Below are 16,778 nucleotides of genomic sequence, written 5' to 3'. Positions count from 1 at the left end.
TTTTAACAGGAGAATATGATGTGTAAAGAGGTGGCACTAAAAATTTTAACAGAGGGCCAATTCTTAAAGTTTCTTAAAATTTCTCGCCCAAATTTCCGACTTTTAACAGGAGAATATGATGTGTAAAGAGGTGGCACTAAAAATTTTAACAGAGGGCCAATTCTTAAAGTTTCTTAAAATTTCTCGCCCAAATTTCCGACTTTTTAACAGGAGAATATGATGTGTAAAGAGGTGGCACTAAAAATTTTAACAGAGGGCCAATTCTTAAAGTTTCTTAAAATTTCTCGCCCAAATTTCCGACTTTTAACAGGAGAATATGATGTGTAAAGAGGTGGCACTAAAAATTTTAACAGAGGGCCAATTCTTAAAGTTTCTTAAAATTTCTCGCCCAAATTTCCGACTTTTAACAGGAGAATATGATGTGTAAAGAGGTGGCACTAAAAATTTTAACAGAGGGCCAATTCTTAAAGTTTCTTAAAATTTCTCGCCCAAATTTCCGACTTTTTAACAGGAGAATATGATGTGTAAAGAGGTGGCACTAAAAATTTTAACAGAGGGCCAATTCTTAAAGTTTCTTAAAATTTCTCGCCCAAATTTCCGACTTTTAACAGGAGAATATGATGTGTAAAGAGGTGGCACTAAAAATTTTAACAGAGGGCCAATTCTTAAAGTTTCTTAAAATTTCTCGCCCAAATTTCCGACTTTTAACAGGAGAATATGATGTGTAAAGAGGTGGCACTAAAAATTTTAACAGAGGGCCAATTCTTAAAGTTTCTTAAAATTTCTCGCCCAAATTTCCGACTTTTTAACAGGAGAATATGATGTGTAAAGAGGTGGCACTAAAAATTTTAACAGAGGGCCAATTCTTAAAGTTTCTTAAAATTTCTCGCCCAAATTTCCGACTTTTAACAGGAGAATATGATGTGTAAAGAGGTGGCACTAAAAATTTTAACAGAGGGCCAATTCTTAAAGTTTCTTAAAATTTCTCGCCCAAATTTCCGACTTTTTAACAGGAGAATATGATGTGTAAAGAGGTGGCACTAAAAATTTTAACAGAGGGCCAATTCTTAAAGTTTCTTAAAATTTCTCGCCCAAATTTCCGACTTTTTAACAGGAGAATATGATGTGTAAAGAGGTGGCACTAAAAATTTTAACAGAGGGCCAATTCTTAAAGTTTCTTAAAATTTCTCGCCCAAATTTCCGACTTTTTAACAGGAGAATATGATGTGTAAAGAGGTGGCACTAAAAATTTTAACAGAGGGCCAATTCTTAAAGTTTCTTAAAATTTCTCGCCCAAATTTCCGACTTTTTAACAGGAGAATATGATGTGTAAAGAGGTGGCACTAAAAATTTTAACAGAGGGCCAATTCTTAAAGTTTCTTAAAATTTCTCGCCCAAATTTCCGACTTTTTAACAGGAGAATATGATGTGTAAAGAGGTGGCACTAAAAATTTTAACAGAGGGCCAATTCTTAAAGTTTCTTAAAATTTCTCGCCCAAATTTCCGACTTTTAACAGGAGAATATGATGTGTAAAGAGGTGGCACTAAAAATTTTAACAGAGGGCCAATTCTTAAAGTTTCTTAAAATTTCTCGCCCAAATTTCCGACTTTTTAACAGGAGAATATGATGTGTAAAGAGGTGGCACTAAAAATTTTAACAGAGGGCCAATTCTTAAAGTTTCTTAAAATTTCTCGCCCAAATTTCCGACTTTTAACAGGAGAATATGATGTGTAAAGAGGTGGCACTAAAAATTTTAACAGAGGGCCAATTCTTAAAGTTTCTTAAAATTTCTCGCCCAAATTTCCGACTTTTAACAGGAGAATATGATGTGTAAAGAGGTGGCACTAAAAATTTTAACAGAGGGCCAATTCTTAAAGTTTCTTAAAATTTCTCGCCCAAATTTCCGACTTTTTAACAGGAGAATATGATGTGTAAAGAGGTGGCACTAAAAATTTTAACAGAGGGCCAATTCTTAAAGTTTCTTAAAATTTCTCGCCCAAATTTCCGACTTTTTAACAGGAGAATATGATGTGTAAAGAGGTGGCACTAAAAATTTTAACAGAGGGCCAATTCTTAAAGTTTCTTAAAATTTCTCGCCCAAATTTCCGACTTTTTAACAGGAGAATATGATGTGTAAAGAGGTGGCACTAAAAATTTTAACAGAGGGCCAATTCTTAAAGTTTCTTAAAATTTCTCGCCCAAATTTCCGACTTTTTAACAGGAGAATATGATGTGTAAAGAGGTGGCACTAAAAATTTTAACAGAGGGCCAATTCTTAAAGTTTCTTAAAATTTCTCGCCCAAATTTCCGACTTTTTAACAGGAGAATATGATGTGTAAAGAGGTGGCACTAAAAATTTTAACAGAGGGCCAATTCTTAAAGTTTCTTAAAATTTCTCGCCCAAATTTCCGACTTTAACAGGAGAATATGATGTGTAAAGAGGTGGCACTAAAAATTTTAACAGAGGGCCAATTCTTAAAGTTTCTTAAAATTTCTCGCCCAAATTTCCGACTTTTTAACAGGAGAATATGATGTGTAAAGAGGTGGCACTAAAAATTTTAACAGAGGGCCAATTCTTAAAGTTTCTTAAAATTTCTCGCCCAAATTTCCGACTTTTTAACAGGAGAATATGATGTGTAAAGAGGTGGCACTAAAAATTTTAACAGAGGGCCAATTCTTAAAGTTTCTTAAAATTTCTCGCCCAAATTTCCGACTTTTTAACAGGAGAATATGATGTGTAAAGAGGTGGCACTAAAAATTTTAACAGAGGGCCAATTCTTAAAGTTTCTTAAAATTTCTCGCCCAAATTTCCGACTTTTTAACAGGAGAATATGATGTGTAAAGAGGTGGCACTAAAAATTTTAACAGAGGGCCAATTCTTAAAGTTTCTTAAAATTTCTCGCCCAAATTTCCGACTTTTTAACAGGAGAATATGATGTGTAAAGAGGTGGCACTAAAAATTTTAACAGAGGGCCAATTCTTAAAGTTTCTTAAAATTTCTCGCCCAAATTTCCGACTTTTTAACAGGAGAATATGATGTGTAAAGAGGTGGCACTAAAAATTTTAACAGAGGGCCAATTCTTAAAGTTTCTTAAAATTTCTCGCCCAAATTTCCGACTTTTTAACAGGAGAATATGATGTGTAAAGAGGTGGCACTAAAAATTTTAACAGAGGGCCAATTCTTAAAGTTTCTTAAAATTTCTCGCCCAAATTTCCGACTTTTTAACAGGAGAATATGATGTGTAAAGAGGTGGCACTAAAAATTTTAACAGAGGGCCAATTCTTAAAGTTTCTTAAAATTTCTCGCCCAAATTTCCGACTTTTTAACAGGAGAATATGATGTGTAAAGAGGTGGCAGAAAAAATTCTTGGCAGAAATCATTTCTGGAAAAGTTTTTGACTAAAATTTCATCTTTGCATTCGGAGAACACGATTTGTTTAGAGAAATTCTTGGATGCCACATCATTTTTCTATTTTAATTTTTGATTAAATTATATACTTACCTATATATTTGTTTTATTTCTTTTATTTTTTACTTTTACTTGCTTTCTATTTTTTATCTCTGTTTGAATACTTTTTTTATTTTTAAATATACTTACCTTTGTGTATTTATTTTTACTTCTTACTAATAAGAATATATGTATATAGTTCAAATACATATACTTCAATTTATGATATTAATTAATAGTAAAAGGTATAGAAGTATTTTCCAATATTTAAATTTACGATATTCTAAAGGATTGTGGAAGGATGATGGTAGTGGAAATAATAAAATAAAACGAAATATTGATAAAAAGTAAAATTTATTATTAATTAAAAAGATACATATATTTATGTTATTATATAAAATTTACAATTTTTCTTTTTATTTTATAATAAAATAAAATTTATCATTTATGAAAGACAATTTTTTTCAATATCAAATGATAAATTTTATTTTACGTAATTACAATAGGTATAAACAAATTATACTAATACTTAATATAATATAGGTATTTATTTTTCTTAAATTTAATATATACACATATATTATATTTCACCTCCGGCGAATATAAATATAAATAACGCATTACATAAAATTATAAAATAAGTTCCAAATAATTAATATCTTTTTATTTTAACATAACTTCCTTCCTAGCCATATTTATGATATTAATTAGTAGTATAAAAATATAGAAGTATTTTTTAATATTTAAATTTACGATATTCTAAAGAATCGTGGAAGGATGAATGGGAAAAATAAAATAAAACAAAATATTCATAAAAAATAAAATTTATTATTAAAAAGATACATATATTTATTATATAATATGTTATTGTATAAAATTTACAATTTTTCTATTTATTTTATAATAAAATGAAATTTATCATTTATGAAAGACAATTTTTTTCAATATAAAATGATAAATTTTATTTTACGTGATTACAATAGGTATAAACAAATGCTATTAATGCTTAATATAATATAGGTATTTCTTTTTCTTAGAATTAATGTATACACATATATTATATTTCATCTTCGGCGAATATAAATATAAATAACGCATTACATAAACTTATAAAATAAGTTCCAAATAATTAATATCTTTTTATTTTAACATAACTTTCTTCCTATTATCCGTATTTATGATATTAGTTATTAGTAAAAAGTGTAAAAGTATTTTCTAATATTTAAATTTATGATATTCTAAAGGATTGTGGAAGTATGATGGTAATGGGAAAAATAAAATAAAACAAAATATTCATAAAAAATAAAATTTATTATTAAAAAGATACATATATTTATTGTATAATATGTTATTATATAAAATTTACAATTTTTCTGTTTATTTTATAATAAAATGAAATTTATCATTTATGAAAGACAATTATTTTCACTATAAAATGATAAATTTTATTTTACGTGATTACAATAGGTATAAACAAATGCTACTAATGCTTAATATAATATAGGTATTTATTTTTCTTAAAATTAATGTATACATATATATTATATTTCATCTCCGGCGAATATAAATATAAATAACGCATTACATAAAATTATAAAATAAGTTCCAAATAATTAATATCTTTTTATTTTAACATAACTTCCTTCCTAGCCGTGAATAGTGGACTTGCGTTTGCCATACAATAGCCTGGGTCGCTGCATATATCACGCGCTTTACACACAAGTGTTTTGTTTATCTGCACTGACTCTACTCGTCCGACTATATATAGAATAGTCCCTGTTTGTACAGCAAACTCTCCAAAGCTCCAAAATTTCACTCGAACAATACTCGAAATCCTTTGCTAAAGAACTCTTCGAACGAGGTCAATCCTGAAGACTTCTTTATCCAACTTTTCTTCTCGTCTAAAAATGTATTATTGTTCATAAATGTCAGGTCACAATCATTGTGTAATAAACGGTGGTCTGGCATAATTCTTGTCCAAAGAATGACCAAGAAGAATAGAAAGAAATATGACAAGAAGATCCAGTCAATGCATGCCGCTTCAGGCAAACCGTGACGATTAATTATCAAGGCCCAACTGTCACGGCCTCTGTGAAATCATTAATTTCTTCTGGAAATTTTAGCGCGAATACCGCTTCGTTCCCACCATCACGGATGTGTATGCGCGTCAGGGAAGCGCGAGATTCCACGTTGGATATTAGGTTGAGGTAATTACAGCCATTAGTTCGCGTATACATCAATTATCGATGACACGATGACATGAATCTGCCGCTTGGAGGCATCCCTCACGATGGAAATGCTTGGGCGCTCTCTAAGCATGCATCATCCGCGCAGAATCGTTACCCAATGTGTGTTGTCCACGTGCCTCGTATTCTCCATTGATTAATAATTTCGCGATTGAGAAACATAGATTTAATGAATGAACGAATATATTTTTGTATGAAACATAATTTAATGTAAAGGAAGTGGATGGATATATATATGTATCTCTAAAATAAATGAGAAAATTGTTATTATTTTTATGATGAAAAAATACGTGATGAAATAATAAATAATAAATCACATATAAAAAATATCTATAAATATATATCGAGTGTGAATGATTGTTGTGAGTTGAAATTGAATGTATGCTGAATTAAATTTAAATTTAAAGTTATGCATTTGTATAAGTATGTATTATAGAATTCATATATATTTGGGTCTTTTTACACAATGAATGAGCGTAAAAAAAAATCGTGTAAAAAAATAATTGGTAACAATTGGTTTACAAATAAAATATAAAACTTGTTTTGAAATAAAACGAATTATCTAAAAAACAATTGAAAATATAGAAATACACTTGATTTGTATTATTTTTATGACTTTGTATATATCGTGTAAAAATAAACTGTGTAAAAAAAGAACCAAGAATATATATAATTCTATTAAATTTTGATTCTGGAAAATTATTTCCAGAATCAAAAATTGAAAATGCTGACTTTTATAAACTGATACATATTTATAATTTTTCTTTCTGTAAACAATATAAAAATAATTATTTGATAAATAAATATTGTTTACTTACATTTGTTTCATTTTTTCCCCTGCCAAGAAAAAACTTTGTAATTATCTAGTATTAATCGTTCTATCTTGATATTTCGAATCATGGTCGTTTATAAGCTCAGATAAAAAAGAAAAGTAAGCGGGCAGATCATTTTTTTCTGAGAGCAGAAGATTACTCGAATCTCGATGAAAAGCTCATTAGCCCAAGTGGAAATTAGAAACGCGTAACTAAAATGCATCTAATGGCGGTTGGATTCCCTTTTCTTTATCGTGTCATTAAGAACCAATTTCGGCTTCTATTAATCATGTCAACTTGAAACCTCAAGGAATCAGTATATCTATGACCACGGTTATTGGTCAATTTTCTTTCAGAAATATATCATTTAACAATAAAACTAGTAATTCTTATAAATTTCAAATAAAAAATATAAATGTTCTTGCACAATTAACGTTTCATAATATTTGCAAAAATATATTGTTCATGTTCTCCAAATATTTTCTCATAAAAAATTTATCCCTCTTTGAAATTCTGAAATACAAAAACAAATTACGTATTCTATTTAAAAAATTCAAAGTGTTATTAAACAAACGAGTTATTTATAAAATTATTTCATCCGTTCCTTCTCTAGTGTCATGCAATTTCCATGTCAACAATTTTTCTTGCAGCATACTTTAGAAGTCATTCAAAATGAACAAGTGACTCAACTTTACAAGTTGCCATTTTTAATTTAAATACAAATAAGTAACCTGTCATTCTCAAGATGTCCACTGACCATCTGTTGTTATAAAATTCCGCAATTAGTCAACACGATAATGGTTTCGTGTTCTTTGCGCGTCTCTTTAAATTCTCTCGGTGCATGCTCATCAACGATACTCTTCTTGTTCTTATTTTCAAAGTATATAATGCGGGTTGCGTGACCGAACGTCACCGTCGCCATCTCAAAACGAGCTGCGTTAAACCGGTTCGCCGATATTAAACTATTTTCCCATGTTCCCCGGCCCAGCGTCGGAAAAAATGATCGTTATGCGTTAAGTCGTGCCGATATAATTGCCGTACGACCAGCTTTCCATCCGTATTTTTATCCACGTCTCGAGATTACTTTGCACTCGTCTAAACCGGTTCAATTTCCTGACAATTTAATGATTTCACCGGTCGATCGGCCATCTTGCAACTAATTCCAAGTCTTCGCTAACCATCGATATTTATCACATTGTCGATTCTGAAAAATTAAACATTTAGGTTTTATTTTAGATATTATTAACTAGATATGAATCGAAATTGGATTGATTTTTTACATCCTTGAATTTGAAAGTTTTTAAAAATTCTTTTATTAAATTCTCCTTTTTTTATAAAGAAATCTGTATACTTACCACATTTTATCGATACTGGCAATATTATTCATCGTATATGTAATTCCTTTAAAAATAAATTCTTATCAATTAAAATCTCTTACGAAACTTCTTATTTATAATCATTGTTTATCTAGAGAATCGTAAAAAAAATCGTAAAATTGATATAAAAAAATTTCAAGATTCGAAATCTCGGAACATTTTAAATCTTGGATTTAAAGATTTCAAAGTTTATATCATTCTTGATACTAATTTTATTCCCCATCCTCCATTCTCTAGACCACGATACGAGTGTATCCGAATCGATAGCAGAGCTTGTAAAAATTTCCAAGACAGAATGTCTTAATTGACTCAGGTTTTAAACGTTCCACTCGAAACACCTGATATATCCGTGAAGAAGCGACGCCCGTTCGAGGAACCTCATCGATAATTAGAAAACACAAGATCGAACTCTGTCTACGTGTACAACGACTCGTTTCACGATACGGAACTGCCCTCTTGGGTGAATAAACCCATAGATATAATGCATGGACATCCAGTCGGGCGAGCCATGCGATAAGATATAGAGAGACGGTGCACAAAGTCCCTTGGGACCAGTTGAGGTCTTAATTACTATCCTCTCATGCTGGAATGCCGCGTTATCGTGCGGTTACTTCTCTGTCCGCTCGTGTATACGTCCATAGGTCCGACATTGAATTACACTTTCCTTTTTGGTGGACCTTTACCGTGGATATCACCGTTGGGTAAACGTGTTAATTACTCGTGACACTCGAAAGTTCTGAAAGACGAGCGGGGAATTAAGCATTTAGAAGTTTTTCAAAGAAATATGAAATGAATTCGCAATACGAATGTTCTGCAGAAAATATCGATGAGAAAACTTCTGAACGTGAAGTTCATATATAATGCATGAAAAATCGTGACAAAATGTCAAAACGAAGAAATTTTAAAAACGTTTTCGTTATTAACTCGTTATTATCCATTTACCATCTTCGATGATTAAAGAAAAATTTTAGAATAAGTTATAATTCCATCGATTTAATAAATTTATATTTTATTGCAATATAATACTTTGTAAAAGATTCGATCGCTATATACATACAAAGTTAATAATAGGGGTTTTCGAGGAGAGATATATCGAAATTCGTTGCATCGGAGACGAACGGATAATTTTTAAGAATTTAACGTTCAATTAAAATCTTCCATGGTACACGGCAAAGTGATTAATAAACTATGTATGTACAGAGAGATAGGTGCAGCTTTGATCACAAGTACAAGGCTTGTCAATGACCAAGCTTTAATAGACCACAGAGAAGCTATCTTGATATAATATCGTGTCCATACATACTGGAACACATTTTAAGCGATCCTCTTGTTATTCAAACTCCATTTAACGCACAAAGTTCGCGTTAATACCTATAAACTGGAGTGGAATATCTTTTTTAAACGTCCAAGGAGGCCGTGCACGATGAAAAAATTCGATCGATCCGAGACCAATACACGCAAAAATTACTTTTCTCGTTACATATTCATCGTAACCGATATTGGCCAATATCTGCTCGAGCAAAGATAAATCCAGACAGAGGAACGATCGTAGAAAATCTATATCGTATCGTGTATCCTATATATAGCGTACAATGCTGATAAATGCGCACTCAACAGAAGCGTACAACGATCAGGTCCAAACGTCGGTAATAGACAGTTTACATTCAGCAATTCTGGTGAACAGCGAAACGTTTAGTAGAGGTAACCGATCGTTACATCCACCATCCATTTTCCCGATATCCAGACCTCTCATGAGTTAGCCGAATCCACGATCGGCTAACATGGAGGTACGAAAATTTACAGGCTAACGATCAAAGCCGTGCAAGAACCGGTAACGTCGTTTCGCTATATCCGATTGTTTGTACAATCGTGTTAATTCTCCACTCAATTAAATTCCTTTGCAAGAACAATTCTATAAATATTTGATACGTATAAGAAAAAAATGTAATGGAACTCCATTTATTCGAACAAACATCGTTAAAATAATTTACTCTTTGTCACGTTTCCATTTATACGAATTATTATGAATATTCTAAATTAAAGAATTAATAGCAAAACTTAGTCAATGATTTATCAATATTAGTTAAATTAAATATTAATTATAATGAAAGAAATCTTTTATTTCATGATTGATGGATGTAATTTTATTTTATAAGAGCTTCAAATTAATTTCTTCCCTCAATAATTGCTCGAATAATATATATTTCAAAGAGGTGAATATAAACCCAACTATACGATCAGCTTTTATCATATATAAAGGATAATGGAGGAAAGAGTTAGTGGACTTATTATCCGATTACACGGTATCATCTTGGAACCTCATTGTAAAAAGAAATCAACAGTATCGCAACAGATGAAAGATGATCGTTAAAACGATCGCAGCCATATTCCAAGACGTGAAGTTCCCTTCAAGAACCCAGGTTGAATTGTCTACCTCGCGCTGAGGACGAAGTAAATCGGTTAAAACTTCGTCTCTCCTCTCCGCCTTGCTTAATTATGTTCCAGCTAGGCATGCATTATGTATTTCACTTTGTTGAAGAGTTCGACCGCCTCTGGAAGTTTGTCTTCCGTCGAAACTTTCCTATGGAGTTTCCAATTGTAATGTACCACTTAAAATGAATTATCGATAACTTTCCCAAAAATCTTCACTGGGAAGAAATGACGGTACAGGATAGGAACGATCCCAACTTTTTCTTTCTCTCCCTCGGATGAACAAAGGGAGGAAAGTTAACCGAAGGAAAATCCGAACTGCGATACAGAAAACACTTTGATGTCCTTGGTAGCAGAATAGTAACCAACCAGAGCGAATAACCTTCCTCTATTTTTATATCGACCACTTTGTGGATCGATCATCGATTCGACGATCGTATTTATATCCATCCGAGCGAAAATCTTGAGGAAACCAAGCGAGGATCTCGAGGTATGCTTTCTTCAAGATGCATACATATATGCGCACATAAGGCTATTCGAAGTTCTTCGAATTTTTGGCGGTTCACCGCCAACTAATCACAAACTAGGAGACATCAATGGAGCAGATGCTGGGATGAACCGTTTGGGTTTCAGGTGAAAAGGCTGGTTGCACGTGTATGCAACGGATCTTGGCTCGTTTTAAACCCAGCCAGGCGCGCGTAAAGCACTTTGAAATGAGATAGGTTCGTTATTTTGATAGCCTTCTCGGTGCTCGTTGATGCGATCCATGATCGTGGCTGCTTTAAGCATCGCGAAAACGAATTAAACCATGCTGTATCGAACTTGCATCAAATCGTAAAAAGTTTGCAGATTTCTTCACACTTGTTTCGAGCTTGTAATTTACTCGAACTATATGCTTTTAACTGTTAAAAGATAGATTTTTGATGGTATAAGAATAAAAAGACGTTTATTTATTTATTTATTTATTTTAATTAATTATTATCATTTAAGTTAAATTTTAATTATTTCAAGAAAAATTGTTTAAATTAGTCGTATTATTTGTAGAAAGAATAATTGAAACTTTTCAGTGATTCTGATTTTGAATTTGCTAAAGCACATATATGTATTTTCACAGAAATGATATATATTCAATAATTTGCAAAAATAGAAGGAAAGATTAAATATGTTGATATATATACCGATATCTCTTCTCTTCAATATTATCTCGAGCATGTAATGCATCTATGGCTCTATGAAAACCTTCTACCCTAAATATCCTTTGTTAGTTGTAAACACACCTGCTTTTTATGAACCTGTGAACAATTTGAAAAAGTTCTTTTAGCTTTGTTACGCTCGATTAAATTATTCCAAATATTTTGATTGCCGGGCTTCTTCAACTTTGCCATCGAGCTGGCATTTACTGATCAAGCGTTGCATCTTTGGGATACATTCATCAAACTTCTCTTTTTAAAAAAATATTTAAATTCAACCAAAAGTGTAAATAATATAACGTGAAAATAATTTAATTTTTGAATTTTATAATTATTATTTTTAAATTAATGCAATTGTTATAAATATTGGAATATAATTGAATTTTTGATAAACAATATGAGAAATAATAAATTGAAATTATGTGCACATATAACAATAGAATACTAGTTGTATAAACATATTTAATTAAACATTTGGTTTTGCGATATTCTCGTCATTTTTAATTTTTTTTCATTGTTATTCCAATCACATCATAGCATTAATTATATATGTTGTAATTAAAATAATTTTCAGATATATCATAGATATGTCATCTTTATATTTGTTATAGAAAAAAATTGTTTTTAATTCTTTAGTATATCTGAAATATTTATATTCATTCTAATGATATAAATGCAGAGATTATATAAAGCAAATTGTTGTTGTTTGTTTATTATTCAAATTAATGCTCATATTCTCTTTCGAAAATCAATCCATTACGTAAATCACGTAAAATTTGTATATTATATGGAATGAAAAAAATTTATAAAAGGATATATATTTAAATATCAGCATTAAAATTTAAGCATTTCAAATATATTATTAATACTGTTACAAATTACTGCAAATATCATTACATTATATATTATACAATCACAGTTCAATTATAAATAAAATATATGTGTTGTAAACAATATTAAAACAACATCATGAAGATTGCTTCAATAAGTTACACATATAAATATAATTATTAGACTAATTAAAATTAATTTTTTGAATATTGAATATGCAAATCATATTTAATATGTTAACATTAAATGTAGTGTAAATTAATAGCTTATGTACATAATAAAAAGCAAAATAATATAAAATGTACATAAATGTACATCAACGATCTCCGCTTCCATCGTTTCTTTCTATTGGTATTGCATCCAAGCTCTCATATTTATCAGATTCTTTATCATCATTTTTAAATAATTTATTGTTAGTTATTGCATCACCGCAACATAAATCATCGTAATCTTCCTGATCATTATTCGTCGCAATTACTTCTTTTTTTTTTAAAGTTTCTAGGGCGTTCGATTGCGTGATCATTGGAATGTTTGTTATTTGATTTACGTCGGTACCATGAGTTACCTAAAAAGAGTTCATTTTTATTTATTTCTAAATAAATATATAAAAATATTGGGACAAACATAAGAAATAAAAATATCAAAAATATCAAATATCAATTAAAATAAAGGGAACTAAATATTACCTTAAGAATTATTTGTACAGGTTCTCGGTTTTCTATACTTTGTAATGAATTACCTTTTTCTTTCTTTTTCTCATGGCCAATTCCAAGTTTTAATAATCCAAACCCTAAATTAAAGGATGCACCAGACAGATAAAATGGTATTGTTATTATAACAAAACCTATACATAAGAAAAGTATACATTTTATAATCCATCCATATGTCCATGATAGATTTTCTAGAACATTAAAAATAATTATTAAATTTACACATACATAATGTATTATGTATTTTATATATACATAAAACTATTAAGTTTATTTAAATTACTAATTATAATTAAGAATAAAAAAACTTACCTGTAGCATTATCTATAAAAACTGATATGATAGATCCTATATGAGTAATTGGATGGAGAATAACAGTAGTAATAAAATGAGATAATGCAAATGCAGGTGTAATTTTTAATTTTGGATTAGTCATTATTGTTTCATAATATTTCTCACAATCGTCATCTAAAAAGAAAAAAAAATATTTTATTCTACAATATTATTTATTTATTTCACAATAAATGAATATAATATAATAATACTTACAAAATAATGAAACAAATTTATTCCACATATTCATTTTATCTGGTTGACATGATATTGGTATCTGTGAAAATTTCATTTGTGCTGCAATAGATTTAACTTCAGCCTCCTTTAAAAAAATATACAACAAATTTAATTAAATTATATTATTCTTTTAAATATCATCATTACAATATCACTTACTTTTATAAGTTGCCACCATGTCATAAAAAAACTCAATATAAATATAACTTGTATAATACTGAAAATAGGAAATCTTCGTCCCCATGTTATCATTCGAAATGTTGAACAAACTATTAACATTGTAAATATAATTATAGCTCCATCTTGCTAAAATAATAAATTTTACATTAAATAAGTCTTTCAATATATATAAAACATTAAATATAAATTAATATTAAACACAAATATTCTTACATGCTCTTGTATCGTTTGAAGCATTGTACGAAAACCTCTATGCAATATATCTAATATATTCATAACTCCAGATATATAATTATATTGAGGTTTTCTTATTATATTACTGAAAATATCATCAATTTCTTTTAAAGATGTTTTATGAATTTGAAAATTTTTGAGTATTTCCATTTGAGAATGAGATATTTCAATTTCTAATATTCCTGTTATTGATACTTCATCTTCATTCTATTTTTAATATATAAAATATAATAAATATAATGGTATTTTATTATTCTTGAAAACTATATATATAAAGAATATTATTTTATTACCTGTATATGGATATTTGATAGTAATAAATTAATTAGACGCTTATAAAAAATAGCTTCATGACTGCTATAATTATTTGCTTGTTTAGATTTTAAATTATTTTGATCTTCATTATTGTTTTGCATAACTTTTATCCTAAAAATATTAACAAACAATATTTTTGATATGCTATTAAAAATAAGTTACGATAAGCTATATATATATATATATTTATAAATTTTAAAGATTATATATTATATTATATGCAGAATATAATATATACATTTATACATACATTATAAAATTTTATATTAAAAAAACCAATATATACATATTTATGTAGCAATTTGAATAATATGATATAATGTCTATTACTTCTCTATTATTATTAAAATTCCATCATAATCTAAATTATATATATATCATATTTTATACATACATGTCCACTTTTATGTCTTTAATCATTGTTTTACTTTGTTTATTATAGAAAAATGAATGTGGATCTACTAATTCTTCTGTATTCCTGTAAAAAATTGTTGTTTATTTCATATTTGCAAAAAAATAGTAAAAAAAATTATTTAATTGCTAAATTTAAAAATTATATATACATTATATATACTTTAATATAAATGTATGTACTTACTCTATGTTTTCAAAATAATTTTCATCTTCACAATTAGTAACTAAAATGACTGCAAGAATATGAATTGACAAAAAAATAAATTCTCTTGAATACTTCATTATATATAAAAATAAACTTTGAATACGATATCTTCAACGATTAAAATTTATATGAATACTATTCTAAAAATATTGACGTTATCAATGTTATAATAACCATAACCTATCTTTTTGTTTATATTATAATACACTGCAAATAAATATATAAAAATGATATATGTGAAATAAACATCAAGTCTAATATTAACATATGCGCTAATACATACGTTTAATACAATGATTCGCAATAATTCATTTAAATCACAAAACGGTATTCACATAAAGCAGTGATACCACTTCGCGTTATATTAAATTATAATACTAGAAAGGTTTAGGATAAGTTGCGCTGTTACCTTATTTAGCATTTAACTTATAGCGCCATTTCTTCAAAAAATGACTGAAACATGTTGTATACTATTACCGACACTAAAATCATTTTTTATTGGAAAGCTTTAAAATTTCTTTCTTTCTTTATTGCCGACCCAAGCTTTCAGTTGTTTAAAAAATCATTGTCGTCATCGAATCAAAATATTCACATATTATATATCAAGCTATATTGTTTTGAGAAAATAATGTCCTAAAAATATATTGTAAAATTAAAAATGTAATATCAATAGATATCACAATAAATGTAAAATCAATAAAATATAAGATCAATAGATTTAACAATAAAAACTAGAAATAAAAGTAAAAGTACGTTCAATTAATATTTCATACTTTTGTTACGTCCAAAATCAAGCTCAAATAAAGCAAGTATATAGTGTGAGAAGGACAGAGATAGGATAAAAATATTAAAATCAGCGCCATCTTCAGAGTGCCGCAAATGAAACTTATATAGAAAGGACAGAAAATAATAGAAAAAGGATAGAGATAGATTAAGAATTGATCATCAGTGCCATCTCTCGAATTTTTTAAAAAGATTTTTAAACTGATATATTACTTATATTACTTACTTATTTGTAAGATGGCGCTAAAAGTTATTTCTTTTCTACTTTATCCTATTTCCAAAAAGATGTCTTTACTACTCAAGAGATGACGCTAATAACCAATTCCCACCTACTTTATCCTTCTTTTGAAGAAATGTCTTTGATACTCGAAAGATGGCACTAAAGATCAATTCTCATTCTATTTCTATCTTTCTCTTATTATTTTCTGTCCTTTCTATATGAGTTTCATTTGCGGCACTCTGAAGATGGCGCTGATTTCAATAATTTTTACCCTATCTCTATCTTTCTCGCATTATTTGTTCTCCTTGTCTTTATATATATTATAAAATGCATCTTCTTTTACTTTATAAAATGTATCTTTTTTTACTTTTATCTATATTGCTTAAATACTAAAATTTACAATTGTATATTAGCATTATATAAATATAATTTTAATAATATATTTTAATATATTTAAATGCATTTTTTTAAAAAATCTCAAAAATTGATATTATTTCTATTGTGTTATAATATTGTATTTTTCTATTATAAAAAATAGCAATGTAATTTTTAATTCATGAATAATTCAACTTATTATATAAGTCTACTATTTGTAATAATCGAAGAAATATATCAAAGAGTTATTTTTAAAATGTATAAGTTAATTTTTATGATTGAATATAATTTTTGTACTCACCTAAAAGAAGAAAATGCCAAACACATAATTTCTTGCACGATCAAAAAATAAAATACAAATTTCTATCAAGTATTAAGTCTATTCTATATTTTATCTGTGATTTAACTCTATATCCATATATATAAATATATGTGTAT

The 16,778-nt window shown here is 28.5% G+C and overlaps 1 protein-coding gene and 1 long non-coding RNA gene across 6 annotated transcripts; both read right to left on the bottom strand.

Moving 5' to 3' along the window:
• Positions 1–4,939: 4,939 nt before the first annotated feature.
• LOC114577184 (uncharacterized) lies at positions 4,940–8,954 on the bottom strand. 2 transcript variants are annotated; one of them, XR_009832141.1, is made up of 4 exons: positions 7,863–8,954; positions 7,239–7,711; positions 6,514–7,020; positions 4,940–5,938 (listed from the first exon to the last, which is right to left on the bottom strand). It is a non-coding gene; the product is annotated as an uncharacterized LOC114577184 (long non-coding RNA). The 2 variants fall into 2 exon arrangements; XR_003697032.2 differs by having other exon boundaries at positions 4,940–7,020; positions 7,863–8,940.
• A 3,383-nt stretch (positions 8,955–12,337) lies between these two features.
• On the bottom strand, positions 12,338–16,764 carry LOC107995248 (chloride channel CLIC-like protein 1). 4 transcript variants are annotated; one of them, XM_017052635.3, is made up of 11 exons: positions 16,642–16,764; positions 15,372–15,595; positions 14,942–15,169; positions 14,738–14,821; positions 14,322–14,454; positions 14,008–14,235; positions 13,774–13,920; positions 13,594–13,699; positions 13,357–13,512; positions 13,021–13,235; positions 12,338–12,899 (listed from the first exon to the last, which is right to left on the bottom strand). In XM_017052635.3, the coding sequence occupies exons 3-11, from the start codon at positions 15,037–15,039 to the stop codon at positions 12,651–12,653; spliced, it is 1,416 nt and encodes a 471-aa protein (XP_016908124.1). In that variant the 5' UTR covers positions 15,040–15,169; positions 15,372–15,595; positions 16,642–16,764; the 3' UTR covers positions 12,338–12,650. The 4 variants fall into 4 exon arrangements, with proteins under 4 accessions (XP_016908124.1, XP_016908123.1, XP_028521262.1 ...); XM_017052634.3 differs by lacking the exon at positions 16,642–16,764 and having other exon boundaries at positions 15,246–15,385; XM_028665461.2 differs by lacking the exon at positions 16,642–16,764 and having other exon boundaries at positions 13,074–13,235; positions 15,246–15,385.
• Positions 16,765–16,778: the final 14 nt, after the last annotated feature.

Source organism: Apis cerana, linkage group LG12, assembly GCF_029169275.1.
Source record: "Apis cerana isolate GH-2021 linkage group LG12, AcerK_1.0, whole genome shotgun sequence".
NCBI classification, from domain to species: Eukaryota; Metazoa; Arthropoda; class Insecta; order Hymenoptera; family Apidae; genus Apis; species Apis cerana.
Note: the sequence above shows the minus strand (reverse complement) of the source record. Positions and strands in the feature narration are given on the sequence as shown.

Coding starts and splice junctions, on each gene's coding strand:
- LOC107995248 (XM_017052635.3), bottom strand. CDS start 15,039: ATGAAGTATTCAAGAGAATTTATTTTTTTGTCAATTCATATTCTTGCA. Junction 13,513..13,593: donor TAAATTTGTTTCATTATTTT/GTAAGTATTATT, acceptor TTTTCTTTTTAG/ATGACGATTGTGAGAAATAT. Junction 12,900..13,020: donor CTGTACAAATAATTCTTAAG/GTAATATTTAGT, acceptor AACTCTTTTTAG/GTAACTCATGGTACCGACGT.